At 50.5% G+C, this 14,688-nt stretch overlaps 1 protein-coding gene across 1 annotated transcript; it reads right to left on the reverse strand.

Annotated features, from left to right (window-relative positions):
* Positions 1-4,445: 4,445 nt before the first annotated feature.
* On the reverse strand, positions 4,446-9,413 carry BCL7C (BAF chromatin remodeling complex subunit BCL7C). Its single transcript, XM_056864202.1, has 6 exons — positions 9,305-9,413; positions 7,062-7,140; positions 6,292-6,400; positions 5,826-5,987; positions 5,626-5,711; positions 4,446-4,598 (listed from the first exon to the last, which is right to left on the reverse strand). Exons 1-6 carry the CDS (start codon positions 9,394-9,396, stop codon positions 4,446-4,448), a joined length of 681 nt encoding a protein of 226 aa, XP_056720180.1. The 5' UTR covers positions 9,397-9,413.
* Positions 9,414-14,688: the final 5,275 nt, after the last annotated feature.

Below are 14,688 nucleotides of genomic sequence, written 5' to 3' on the forward strand. Positions count from 1 at the left end.
TGCTGCAGTCGTCTTGCTTGTGGGCTTCCTGGAGGCACCTGGTTGGCCTCTGTGTGAACAGACTGCTGGACTTGATAGGCCTTGGTCTGATCCAGCAGGGCCTTTCTTATGTTCTTATGGAGGATGTGGCTATCCATGGCTACTAGCCAAAATGGATATTAGTCATGATGCAGACTTATTCTCTCCAGGATCAGAGGAGCATGCCCATTATATGAGGTGCTGTGGAACACAGGCAGGACAATGCTGCTGCAGACGTATTGCTTTTGGGCTTCCTCGAGGCACCTGGTTGGCCACGGTGTGAACAGACTGCTGGACTTGATGGGCCTGGGTCTGATCCAGCAGGGCTTTCCTTATGTTCTTATGACCCTGCTTGGCTCCCAAGCTCTGACCAGTCCAGGCTAAGCAGGATTATTCCCGCCCCTACATTTCTTTGTGTAAAAAGGTCATGTGTGAATGGCACCAACAGGTGTTTAGAAACCCCCAGGCAAGACCAATGGGCAAGGGCTCCCAGCGCACTATTGTGTAATGCCCGAAATCTTGTTTGCAGAGTCAGGCCCTGTACTGATTTTCTTTCCGGTACTGAAGATGGTGTGGTGTTCTCACTGATCATTCCTTTGTTAGGCAAACTAGCCGGTCTGTAGTCCAGGATGGCTAGGATTTCGAACAATGAGACCTAATGGCTCTTCCTGTGTTTTTTGAATGAAGTCATTGTGTAGCCCAGCCTAGCCCAAGATGAGCTCATCAGAGCTTGGAAGCTAAGCAGGGTCGGCCCTGGTTAGTGCTTGGATGGGAGACCACTGAGGCAGTCCGGAGTTGCTGTGCAGGGGGAAGCAATGGCACACATAGGAACACATGAAGCTGCCTTATACTGAATCAGACCCTTGGTCCATCAAAGTCAGTATTGTCTGCTCAGACCGGCAGCAGCTCTCCAGGGTCTCAGGCAGAGGTCTTTCACATCACCTACTCACCTAGTCCTTTTAACTGGAGATGCTAGGGATTGAACCTGGGACCTTCTGCATGCCGAGCAGATGCTCTACCACTGAGCCACAGCCCCTCCCCACTGTTAATCTCTTGCCTCTGTTGATCTCTTGCCCACTGTTAATCTCTTGCCTCTGTTAATATCTTGCCTTGAAAACCCCATGGCCCTGGGATTGCCATGGGCCAGTTGCGACTTGATGGCACGCAGTGATGATTAATTGTGAACTCTTTCCAGCTCAAGGGAGGGGGGCTGGAAGACAGCAGCAAAGGCCTTTGGGAGTTTGGCGGGAAGCCGAGGGAGATGGGAATTGGCCAGGGGTGAAAGAAGATGAAGATTTGGTTTTTTTATATGCTTTCTCTACCAATTAAGGGAGAATCGGACAGGCCCACATGGGTGGGGGAGGTGCATGTGGGCCTGTCTGATTCTCCCTTAACTGGTTTTTAATTAATTAATTAATTACAATAACTGATTCTTATCCTGACCTGGGTGGCCCAGGCTAGCCCTGGTTAGTATTTGCATGGGAGACCACCAGGGAAACGCAGGGTTCCTACACAGAGGCAGGCAATGGCAAACCACCTCTGGCCTTGGAAACCCTATGGGGTCGCTGTAAGTCAGCTGCGACTTGCCAGTACGTCCACCGCCAACTGACGCTCAACTGCCCTCAACATTCTGTGCCTCCAGAAGGGCAATGAGCATACTCGGGAACCGTTGGACTATTGAGGGGATTTTGAATTTTTTGAATTTTGAATTTACAAAACTAACATTTTGTCTACGTACCTGGAGAGTTCCCCGCTGCCACCACCCTTGTTTGTAGGCGGCCCCGTTTTGCTCCCTGGTGTTAGGGCCGGCCCCAGAACCATCAAGGCCAACGTTGGAAGGAATGATGAGGACAGACTCGCGCTTACAAGCTCAAATGTAAGATGTGCGGGGGCAGAAATGGAAGGAATAGCAGGAGGAAGAGGGAGAGCGAGTTTGGCAGCGGCAGCAGGACGTCAGGAGCTGTTAGCAGGCATATATGTCCCCCTAAGTGATCTTGCCTGGGGTCTTCGTGGCATGGAGGTGGGACAACGTGACTCCTGGGGTCCCTGGCAAGGGACAGAGTTCCCTTCCGTTTGCAGTTACAATTGGCAGTTAGAGAAGAGTTCTTTCTGGTGGGGGAGGGGGAATCAAGTTCCTTGCCGTTCTTATTCTCTGGTCAATAAGCTGGTGCCATGCTGGTGAGAGACAGTATGGTGTAGTGGTTAAGCGCGGCGGACTTTGATCTGGATGAACCGGGACCAGGTGTCCATTCCCCACTCCTCCACAGTCACAGTTCTCTCAGAACTCTCTCGGCTAGGGTTGCCAGCTCCGGGTTGGGAAATACCTGGAGGTTTTGGGGGCGGAGCCTGAGGGGTTTGGGGAGGGGAGGGACTTCAATGCCATAGAGTCCAATTGCCCGAGCGGACATTTTCTCCAGGGGAACTCATCTCTATCAGCTGGAGATCAGTTGTAATAGAAGGAGATCTCCAGCTAGCACCTGGAGGTTGGCAACCCTACCCTTGGCCCATGCAGAGGCATGCAATGGCAAACCACCTCCGAATGTCTCTTGGCTTGAAAACCCTATGTCAGCTGTGACTTAATGACACACGTGCACGCCATGCTGGTCTTCCCTCACTATGGTCTTCTTGGGAGAGGCTGTGGCTCGGTGGTAGATCATCAAGTTCGCATGCCAAAAGTCCCAGCTTCAGCCCCTAGCATTTCCAGTTGAAAGCTAGCAGGTGATGCAGAAGACCTCTACCCAAGACCTGGGAGAGCAGCTGCCAGTCAGGGTAGACAATACTCTTGTAAGACGTGGAATTGCAAAACACAAACGCACGCACGTAGCTGGCTTTTTAGTAGCAAACTCTATAATGAAAAATATATGTATGTACACACCATGGAATCTACAACACACAGAATTCAGACTCTATGCACCTTTGGCCCCAGAAGTCATGGGGGATGGGGCCCTGCTCTCCAAATGCCATCAGCACCCTTCCCCTGCTACAGAGGCTCAGGGGGAGTCCTGGCTCCCTTGATTCCCCTTACCCAACACACCCTCCCTTCTTTCCCCAACTCCTCAGCCTCATCTCAGCTCTACCTCTCAACTCCCAGCAGATGAATCTTGTAAATCTCTCTCCTAGAATCTCAGATCTTCCCTCTCCCCTTAACCAGAGCCAGGCCATTTGAGAGCAGAGCTCCAGAATCTGACATAAACGCAGTCAAGCGCTGGAAATCATGACGACAATACAGAGAATACTTTTGAGAACATGAACGGGGGCTTTGCCCTCACGGCATAGTTAGCTGAAAAGATGCGCCATTTATCTGGAGTTAACCAAAAGGCCTTTTAAAGACAAAACGTATAATTTGCAGGTAGCCTTGAAATTAAAGATGGATCCCCTGAGCAATGAACAACCCATCTCTTGCTTAGCTTGCAGACCAGTTGTGGGGGCTGTCGTCCTGTGAACATATACTTAAAAAAAAAAAAGTTTCTAGTTCTCACATTTCTGAACAAAATCGTGTGAGTATCTCCCCAGTCCTCTCCCTTCCTCTGAATCACAGAAGCCATAAAATTATACAAAAGTAAGCAAATTAAGCAACTATAGCTAATCAGCATATTTTGCAAAAGTGTGGATTGGGAGTGGATGAAGGAGCTGCTTTGTTTCAATTACTAGATGCCCCATCTAGTAATTCACTGGGAACCCTGTAACTTTTCTAATACATTTTTTTTAATCATCCCGTTGGCGCGTCACCTCTTGGCAAATGTGCTTATAAATTCCACCCCGCCACCCACAGTCTAATTCTTAGTTCCCCTAAAGACAGTCTAGAGCAGAGGTGTCAAACATACGGCCCGCGGGCCAGATCCGGCCCAGCAAGGCAGCCAACACGCCCCCCCCCCGTCCCACTCTAGGGTGGAGAGTCTGCTGTGGGCTCGCCTGCCAAGGCAGCCACACACACACCCACTCCCAATCTGGGCTAGTGAGGCATGGCCCAGCCCGACTAAGTGACATATGTGTCATATCCGGCCCTCATAACAAATGAGCTTGACACCCCAGGTCTAGAGGGATGAGGACGTCCACTATTCTCAAGCAGGGCTTCCTCTTTCCCTCTCATCCGCGTCGGCCCTACACGGTTTCTGCCAACGTCCCATTTCCATCTGCACATTTCTTTTTAAATCGTGCATGCCCAGTGTTTAAGAAAACATGGCTTCCGTTCATAAGCAAACATGGCATCTTGGACTGTCCGTGGGTGCCGCCATGGTTCTTTAGCTACAACTGTCCTAAGCCTCCACCAGGGAGTAGCAGGCACAGGGGAATGGGAATGGTTCACGAGTGGCAGATTATTATTATTTTCACCTAATGTTGACCTGATACATTCATTTCCAGAATGTTCTCCACACACATACATGTACTGTCCAGAAAGATGGGAAGGGGTCAGAGCAGGCCCGCGCTTAGGCCTCCGACGTTTGGCTGGGCTCTGATTCTTGGGGCTCGGCGCGGATACGTTTTAGCGGGGGCGCTCCCAGCGACGGCACCTCTTCGGCCTCAGGTACCTGCTTCTCAAGGGCCTCCGTGGGTTCAAAGGCGCCTCCTACGTCCTTTTCCTGGAACGGGAAGGAAGAATCAGAGGCAAACACAACACCATTTCTACCCTTACGGCCTCATATGAACACATGAAAGCTGCCTTCTACTGAATCAGACCCGTGGTCCCTCAAAGTCGGTATTGTCTACTCGGGCCGGCAGCGGCTCTCCAGGGTCTCAGGCGGAGGTCTTTCACATCACCTACTTGCCTAGTCCCATAAACTGGAGATGCTGGGGACTGAACCTGGGACCTTCTGCATGCCGGGCAGATGCTCTACCACTGAGCCACAGCCGCCTCCACAGTCTACAAAAAAACCTCTGAAAATCTCCAGACTAACAAAGACTAGAGTCCACAATAGCCATGCAGATTAGCTTTGGATTTCACATGTTAACAGATCACTTCAGGATACAATGGTTCCATATTAACATACCACACCCTCATTAGCACATTATCTTGATACTTACAGGACAATGATTAGCACATTACCTTTGATACTTTTTGCAGGACAATGATTCAGCTCAAACCCAACCCCTTTCTGACTATATATTACTCTTTCTACACACTTGACACTGAGAGACACAGTCCTTCAGTGTTACTCCTCTGAAGATGCCTGCCACAGCTATGGGCGAAGCGTCAGGAAAGAAAATACCAAGACCACGGTCACACAGCCCGGATAACCTACAAGAACCAATTTTCTAAAAGTTAGAGCGGTTCCTCAGTGGAACAGGCTTACTCGGGAGGTGGTAAGTGCTCCTTCCCTGGAGGTTTTTAAGAAGAGGCTAGATGGCCATCTGTCAGCAATTCTAATTCTATGACCTTAGGCGAATCATGAGCAGGAGGGCATCTTGGCCATATTCTGGGCATGGAGTAGGGGTCGCTGGGGGTGTGTGGGAGAGGTAGTTGTGAATTTCCTGCATTGTGCAGGGGGTTGGACTAGATGACCCTGGTGGTCCCTTCCAACTCTATGATTCCATGATCCATTCACCCTAAGCCTACCAATTAGGAAAATGAGGATTATTCTCGTGTCTCTCCCCATCCCACACACTCACCGAGGTGTCCGACATCTTGGGATCTGGCCCTTCTTTCGTAAGCATGGGGGGCTCATCTGTACCCTCCAAAAGCAGCACCCCAGGATCTGCACCCAAGACAGGAATGGAAGCATTGGGGTCGTAAGACATTTCAAAAGATATCCAAGGGATGTTCGCCACTAGCCACCACTGCCTTCCTGCTCTCCTCCGACTGAGCCTACCTCCTTCCTGCCCCAGCAAGGGGGGCTGGGAGTCCTCCGCCTTCAGCTCCCCCAGAGGGGTGGGGGTGACCGTCTGGCTGCGGTCCAGCGTGGGGCTGGGGCTGTTGTCTCCCCCTTTCACGAGGGAGGTCTCGGAAAGCGAGCTCTGGTTGCTGTTCTCGTCTGGGGAAACAGGAAAGGGGCGGTTAGGGCCGTTGCCGAGAAAAGCCCAAAAACAAAACAACGGCCTTCCCCTCACCCTCCTCCCCAGCTGCCCATTGGCCTGAGCCTGCAGAGGTTTAACAGTGCTGGTGGAGGTCCAACCCTAACGCCAGTGTAGCCCCAAGTAGCAACCGTTTTGGGATCCCATCAGAGAGGAGCGGCTTTGGAGTAAGTGCTGGCGGGGCCTTGCAGGAGACGGGATTCAGGACAGTACTGCCTTTCCAGCCCCTCCTCCTCCTTCTATCCTACACCTTCTGAGACGTACCATTGAGGTCCAGCATGAGCAGAGCAGGGTTGTTCCGCGGACTGGGCAGCCGGCTCCTCCTGTCTTTGGTCCTCTGCTGCTCACTATTGCTTGCCAGACGCCTTTTCTCCTGTAAGAACAAGATAATTTTCTGACAGAGCGGTTCCTCAGTGGAACAGGCTTCCTCGGGAGGTGGTGAGCTCTCCTTCCATGGAGGTTTTTAAGCAGAGGCTAGATGGCCATCTAAGAGCCCCGTGGCGCAGAGTGGTAAGCTGCATTACCGCAGTCCAAGCTCTGCTCACGACCTGAGTTCAATCCTGACGGAAGTCGGTTTCAGGTAGCCGGCTCAAGGTTGACTCAGCCTTCCATCCTTCCAAGGTCGGTCAAATGAGGACCCAGCTTGCTGGGGGTAAAGGGAAGATGACTGGGGAAGGCACTAGCAAACCATCCCGTAAACCTAGTCTGCCTAGGAAACGTTGAGATGTGACGTCACCCATGAATCAGGAATGACCCGGTGCTTGCTTTACCTTTTAGATGGCCATCTGTCAGCAATGCTGATGCTATGACCTTAGGCAGATCATGAGAGGGAGGGCATCTTGGCCATCTTCTGGGCATGGAGTAGGGGTCTCTGGGGGGGTGGGGGGGAGGTGGTTGTGAATTTCCTGCATTGTGCAGGGGGTTGGACTAGATGACCCTGGTGGTCCCTTCCAACTCTATGATTCTATGAATGGGCAAGAGACTCACTGGGAGAAGGGGGTTGACTTCTCAACCCCAAAAGTATTTCAACATACCTCATCCCGGGGGTCCACAATTGGTACCCACTTGTAGATCCGTAAGGAGGTGTCCCCAACGGTAACCCACCGTTTTTCCCTAGGAAGAAGAGTAAAAAAGTGTATAAGGTGGGGTTTCCTTTGTGAACCCCCCAACCTATTAGAAGCAGCACCAAAAAGGGAGCCAAAAAAAAAGCAACAAGAAAAGCAAGCAAGAAAGGAAAACATCCATCAGCAAAAGCTGGGGGGGAAGTCCACTTTTAGACTGAGACCACAAGGCCATCAGGGTTGATGCCGTGTGGATGGTTACAGGGAGGGCGTGCCATTAAACAAGGAGCCACAGCAGAGAAGGCCCTGTTGTTAGGGGTCACCCCCCTCACTTCTGAGGGTGGAGAGATACATGGAAGAAGGCCATTGCTGCCAAGCTCAGACCGGGGGCAAGCTCTTAGGGGAGCAGCTGATATCCTGGGCCTGGACCACTCGAGGTTTCAAAGGTCAGAACCAGCTCTTTTCAAGTGAGTCCAGAAACAAACTGGTTAGCAAGGGGAGATTCTTTCAGCACTGGTAAGATGCATTCTCAGTACTTACTAGCAGTCCATCTGGTACATTTTGAGGAGGAAGCATGTAATGCAACATTCCCCAGTCAGATCAACAGATTGGACATATAAGACACAGAGCTGCCTTATACTGAGTCAGACCCGTGGTCTATCAGAGGTGGTATTGTCTGCTCTGACTGGCAGCAGCTCTGCAGGGTCATAAGAAGATAAGAAAGGCCCTGCTGGATCAGACCCAGGCCCATCAAGACCAGCAGTCTGTTCACACAGTGGCCAACCAGGTGCCTCCAGAAAGCCCACAAAGAAGACAACTGAAGCAGCACCGTTCTGCCTGTGCTCCACAGCACCTCATGTAACAGGCATGCTCCTCTGCTCCTGGAGAGAACAGGTTTGCATCATGACTAGTATCCATTTTGACTAATAGCCATGAATATCCCTCTCCTCCATGAACATGTCCACTCCCCTCTTAAAGCCTTCAAAGTTGGCAGCCATCAGCAATGCCATAGAGTCCAATTGCTAAAGTGGCCATTTTCAGTTGTAATAGCAGGAAATCTCCAGCCACCTCCAGGTTTAGGGTGGAGACTGAGGAAGAAGGGGTTTGGGGAGGGGAGGCATTTCGACAGGGCATAATGCCATAGAGTCCACCTTCCAAAGCAGCCATTTTTTCCAGAGGAACTGATCTCTGTCGCCTGGAGATCAGTTATAACAGTGGGAGATCTCCAGCTACCACCTGGAAGTTGGCAACCCTACACATAGACCTAGGGTTGCCAGCTCTGGGTTGGGAAATACCGGGAGATTTGGGGGACAGAGCCTGAAGAGGGTGGAGTTTGGGGAGGGTCGGGACTTCAATGCCATAGGGCAAAAACGCACGGGAGGCTTTGCCGCTCTCTAGATGCACATTTTCCCCATCTGAATTCTCAAAACTCTGCGTGGGGGGCTTATTTTCTGTTTTTGAAAATCTGGCTGGGGGAAATGTGCATTTAGAGTGGCAAATTTGCATTTAGAGAGTGGCAAATCCAAGGCAAAACCTCCCACGTGTTTTCGCCCATAGAGTCCAATTGCCAAAGCGGCCATTCTCTCCAGGTGAACTGATCTCTATCGGCTGGAGATCAGTTGTAATAGCAGGAGATCGCCAGCTAGTACCTGGAGGATAAAGACAATAAACAGCACCCAAGCTCAAAATGATTGCAAAGAGTATATTCACAATATATCATACATGCAAATAAAAATGAACATAAACATAAATACTCTCTTTTGAACGTTTGCATTTATGTTTATGTTCATTTTTATTTGCATGTATGATATATTGTGAATATACTCTTTGCAATCATTTTGAGCTTGGGTGCTGTTTATTGTCTTTTAAGTACCTGGAGGATGGCAACCCTAGTTGCCAGGTCCCTCCTCGCCACCAGCAGGAGGTTTGGGGGGCGGAGCCCGAGGAGGGCGGGGTTTGGGGAGGGGCGGGCCTTCAATGCCATAGAGCCCAATTGCCAAAGCAATTTTTTCTCCAGGGGAACTGCTCCAGGAGACCCGCTGCAACGCCGGGGGGGGACCCCCAGCTGCCCCCTGCAGGTTGGCAACCCCGCACACAGACCCTCCGGCCGCCCAGGGAACCCACCTGGTCCCCATTCCCAAATCTCCTCCCGACCCATCAGCCCCGGCCGGCTTGACTGCTCCCTCCCCCAAGACCAGGGGTGGGGGGACCCTCACCATCTGCGGACGTGCTCGACGGCGGCCATCACTTTCTTGATGTCATCCTTGGCCCGGCTGCGTGTCTCGGCCCGCACCGCCCGCCCCGACATCTGGGAGCAACTTTGCAAGGGGGGGGTCGAGGATGCGCAGCCGCTCCGGATCGGACGCCCCCCGCCCTGCCCGCCTTAGCCCATGCCTCCCCCCGCCCCGGGGACCCGCGACCCTAGAGGGACCCGACGGCCGTCACCGCCGCCCTCCATCCATCCCTCTCCATCAATCGCGGTCCTGCCTCCGCTGCCTCTCCTGCGCGGAGCCTTCGACGGCGCCCCCGCCTTCCCTCCTCCTGGGGTCTTCGCCTCTCCTCCTCCTCCTCCTCCTCCTCCTTTGTCTCCTTTTCCTGTCCCCCCCCCTTTGCCAAAAGGGGAAAAGGCGGTTCGCAGTCGGAAGAAAATAATATACTTCTTTCCCGTCTTCTTCTGCTTTGATTTGGCAGAGGGAGAGATGGAGCTAAGGGATCGCCCTCTAGTGACTAGGGGCGCGAACGCACGGGAGGGCTGGCCTTCGCTTTGCCGCTCTTGAAATGCGCATTTGTGGATTCCGTGGACTGTCCCAAAAAAAAGAAAGAAAGAAAAAAACCAAAAACAAAAACCAAATCAGTGGGTTCTAGATCAAATCAAGCCTGAACTGACCCTAGAAGCTAAAATGACTACACTGAGGCTGTCCTACCTGGGACATATTATGAGACGACAAGAGTCCCTGGAAAAGACAGGCGTGCTGGGAAAAGTTGAGGGCAGCAGGGAAAGAGGAAGACCCAACAAGAGATGGATTGACTCAATAAAGATAATGCACAGTGGGTCGCCGTGTTAGTCTGTCTGCAGTAGTAGAACAGAGCAAGAGTCCAGTAGCACCTGAAAGACTAACAAAAATATTTTCTGGCAGGGGATGAGCTTTCGTGAGCCTGTGGCTCACGAAAGCTCATCCCCTGCCAGAAAATATTTTTGTTAGTCTTTCAGGTGCTACTGGACTCTTGCTCTTTTCTACTGACTCGATAAAGGAAGCCACGGCCTTCAATTTGCAAGTTCTGAGCAAGGCTGTCAAAGATAGGACATTTTGAAGGAATTTCATTCATGGGGTCGCCAGGAGTCGGAAGCAACTTGACCACACTTAACACACACAAATGCACATTTCCCCCCCCCCCCCGCCAAATTCTTTGGCTATTTATTCATGGGAGTTTTTAAAATGCCATTTGTGCATGGGAGGTTTTGCCTTGGATTTGCCACTCTTTAGATGCACTTTTGCCCTGACCCGGATGGCCCAGGCTAGTCAGATCTCAGAAGCTAAGCAGGGTCAGCCCTGGTTAGTGTTTGGATGGGTGACCACCAAGGAATACCAGGGTTGCTGTGCAGAGGAAGGCACTGGCAAACCACCTCTGTTAGTCTCTTGCCATGAAAACCCCCAAAGGGGTCGCCATAAGTTGGCTGCGACTTGAAGGCACTTTACACACACACAGGTGCACTTCCCCCCCATCCATATTCTCAAAACTCAACAATAAGCCCCCATACTGGCCATTTTTGCATGGTCAATATTGATGCTCACTCAAAGCGCTTTTTAAAAACGTGACTTTAAAAATGCCTATAATGGGAAGGGGCTGTGGCTCAGTGGTAGAGCATCTGCTTGGCATGCAGAAGGTCCGAGGTTCAATCCCCAGCATCTCCAGTTAAAGGGACTAGGCAAGTAGGTGATGCGAAGGACCTCAGCCTGAGACCTGGAGAGCCGCTGTCAGTCTGAGTAGACAATACTGACTTTGATAGACCAAGGGTCTGATTCAGTAGCAGGCAGCTTCATGTGTTCATGTGTTCACGGTCCCGACGCAAAAGGAGAAATTCCACCCCCCACTCGCCTGTTCCTTTGTTCCTGTTTGCATTTCCATTAGCATATGCATAGCTAACGCGCCTCTGTTGTTTTGCATAGTTCCTTGAGGGAGGATTCTTCATGGCAAACACCAAAGGTCACGTTAAATGGGCTCTTTTGTAATGCGAAGCAGGTATGCACCAGCTTCCCAGTCACTTCCGGAATGACGGTTCAGCATGCAAAAATAAAAAAAAATATGTGGGCCAATTCAGCCTGGAACACGCTGCTAATTACCATGCAAAATGGCCAAATTCTCAGAACTCAAATGGTCTCTGGCCATTTTTGCATGGTCAGTTTTGATGCTCGTGCAAAGCTTTTTAAAAATGTGGCTTTAAAAATGCCTATTCACGGTCCCGACGCAAAAGTAGAAATTCCACCCCCCCACTCGCCTGCTCCTTTGTTCCTGTTTGCATAGCCATTAGCATGTGCATAGCTAACACATAGGGTTGCCAACCTCCAGGTAGTGATTAGAAAAGGCTACAAGTGCTCAACAGTGGGGTTGAACTCAAGCAACGACAGCACAAGACCAAAAAGGCCAAACTATCTGGCACATAAACTCCAGCACTTGGAAATATGCTAATAATCTATATTGTCAAAGAATAATGAAGTGTAACCGCAGTTGACAAGAAACAAGAGCGTAAACATATGTCAAGGTTAGAAACAAACAGATTTCATAGAATGCTAAGCATTTAACAAGTCAGAAGCAACGTTGCTTGCCCATCTCATCCTGCTTGAACTTTTAGCAAATATGCAATATGCAAGCTGGAGATATGATGACTGATTTTTGTATGTTTATAATGATTACATGTGAATTAATGAATTCCTATTGGGATGATATTACATTAGTAGAAATTATGTTTTTACATGTCAAAGGAGGGACTGATGAAGAAATTTAAAGCCAAAGAATTCAAAACGGCCGTATCCCTTCTTCAATCTTTGGCATCATCTCATGGTAACATCAGAAATACTATTTAAAAGCTTGAAGAGGAACCAAGAACTTCCCTGTGATGACTGTATATGACCTAAGGACTATACCTATACTTTGAATCTTCAGTCTGGTTGGTTCCAGCCTGATTGTTGTAACATACATTGTATATAGTAGGATAGATTGTTTAGGTTGTTAGTTTCAGTATGTGAATAGTTGTGACTTTATGTTATATGTTCTAACGATTTATATAAATATTTGCACTTTGTAATATTCATTCGCTCCTGTGCTGATTTCCAAAACCTCCAGGTACTAGCTGGAGGTGTCCTGCTATTACAACTGATCTCCAGCAGATAGAGATCAGTTCGCCTGGAGAAAATGGCCGCTTGGGCAATTGGATTTGGTGGCATTGAAGTCCCTCCCCAAGCCCCACCCTCCTATGGTTCCACCCCCAAAATCTCCAGGTATTTCCCTACCCGGAGCTGGCAACCCTAGGTGAGTACCCCCTCATTAAAAGCCCTGCCACACACTAGATCCGTTCTGAGACAATTCTGAAGGCACCTGACAAAACAAAGAAGCTAAGCAGGCTTGGCTTTGGAAGCCTGCCTGGCTTGGGATGCTTCCTGGAAACCAGATGTAAGTTCCTCAGAAAATACAGAGCTATATATGCAATTCATAATCAGGCCCTTGGAATTGCCCTTTGGAGGTTCTGTCCCCTTCTTGCCCACCAAGAACCAATGCAGCATAGCAGTTAGTATTTGGGAGACCTGACTCGGACATAACGCTCACCACTGTCTTTCTCTGCCTTACTTACTTCATGGGATTACTGGATGAGTATCCAGCCAGTGTGGAGTAGTGGTTAAGAGTGGTGGTTTGGAGCGGTGGACTCTGCTCTGGAGAACCGGGTTTGATTCCCCACTCCTCCACATGAGTGGCGGACACTAATCTGGTGAACCGGGTCCGTTTCCCCACTCCTACACACGAAGCCAGCTGGGTGACCTTGGGCTAGTCACACTCTCTCAGCCCCACCCACCTCACAGGGTGTCTATTGTGGGGAAGGGGAGGTGATTGTAAGCTGGTGTGAGTCTCCCTTAAGTGGTAGAGAAAGTCAGCATAAAAAAACCAACTCTTGTTCTTCATCATCCCTTATCAGGACTGCTTGGGACCACCGGCAGCAGCTCTCCAGGGTCTCAGGCTGAGGTCTTTCACATCCCGTACCTGCATAGTCCCTTTAACTATAGATGAACATGTGAAGCTGCCTTATACTGAATCAGACCCTTGGTCTATCAAAGTCAGTATTGTCTACTCAGACTGGCAGTGGCTCTCCAGGGTCTCAGGCAGAGGTCTTTCACATCACCTGCTTGCTTGGTTCCTTTAACTTGAGATGCCGGGGATTGAACCTGGGACCTTCTGCATGCCAAGCAGATGCTCTACCACTGAGCCACAGCCCCTCCCCATTGAACCATCGATGGGACTGCTGAGGGCCTGTGAGTAATGCCTGCATGCCGGCTCAAAAGGTCCGGTTTTCGGATCAGTCCAGATATCGGATGTTCGAATAAGGGATACTCAACCTGTATTATGAGAATAACAAGAGGAAGGGAGAGCCAAGCATGCTGCCTGAGCTCCTGGGGGTGAGGGGGAAGGAATAAAATAAAATAAACATACACTAGATGGATAGAAAGACCTCAGTTGTCCTGACATCTTCTCAAGAAGTTGTTGAATTGATCCACAACTGACTGCCCTTAGCCATTTGCTACCAGTGCTGAATTCTAGACAACTCTGTCTCCCTCCATCTTAAGGTATACATGAGATCTCCAGGCTCTGGTTGTTTAGTGGTATGGAACGGTGTTGGAGGGGGGCTGGCAGCCCCCCAAAACAGTTTCTGTGCCTTCCACATACTTTCCCCACCACCCAGTTTTCCCCAGTTTTGGGGGAAGGGCTGTAGCTCAGTGGTAGAGCATCTGCTTGGCATACAGAAGGTCCCAGGTTCAATCCCCAGGCATCTCCAGTTAGAGGGACCAGGCAAGTAGGTAATGTGAAAGACCTCTGCCGGAGACCCTGGAGGGTGGTCTCTATGGCATTGTACCCCATCCCCAAATCTCCATCAGTTTCTCACCCTTGATCTAGCAACCCCACCCCCCTATCTCCCGCTGGTAGCCGGGGGGGGGGGCTTGGCAACCCTACCTGGCATGCACACGTGTCAACCAGAAAATTGTAAGTGCTTACTTACAAGACTCATGTGCGTGTCATACACCTTACATCCCTGCCGCCTGTTCCTGAGATGGCCAAGCGTTCAAAAGAACTCCTCTGGCCTCCTAAGGTCAAAACTGATTTGGGGCCAGGACATTCCCAGGCTTTTCGGCAGCCCCCAAAGCCGCTCTTCCTCAAGCCAGTAAATCCTGACTCATTTGTACCCACCCCCCCAAGCCCCTCTGGCAGACTGAAGTAATGGTGACCCTAACAAATGACTCTGACTCACCCTGGTGAACCAGAGCACTGTGTGGGAACACAGCAGAGCTTTTCGGCTTCAATCCCCGCAAAGCTGCTTTGGAAGCTTAATTGGGTC

The sequence above is a fragment of the Euleptes europaea genome, chromosome 18 (assembly GCF_029931775.1).
Source record: "Euleptes europaea isolate rEulEur1 chromosome 18, rEulEur1.hap1, whole genome shotgun sequence".
NCBI lineage: Eukaryota > Metazoa > Chordata > Lepidosauria > Squamata > Sphaerodactylidae > Euleptes > Euleptes europaea.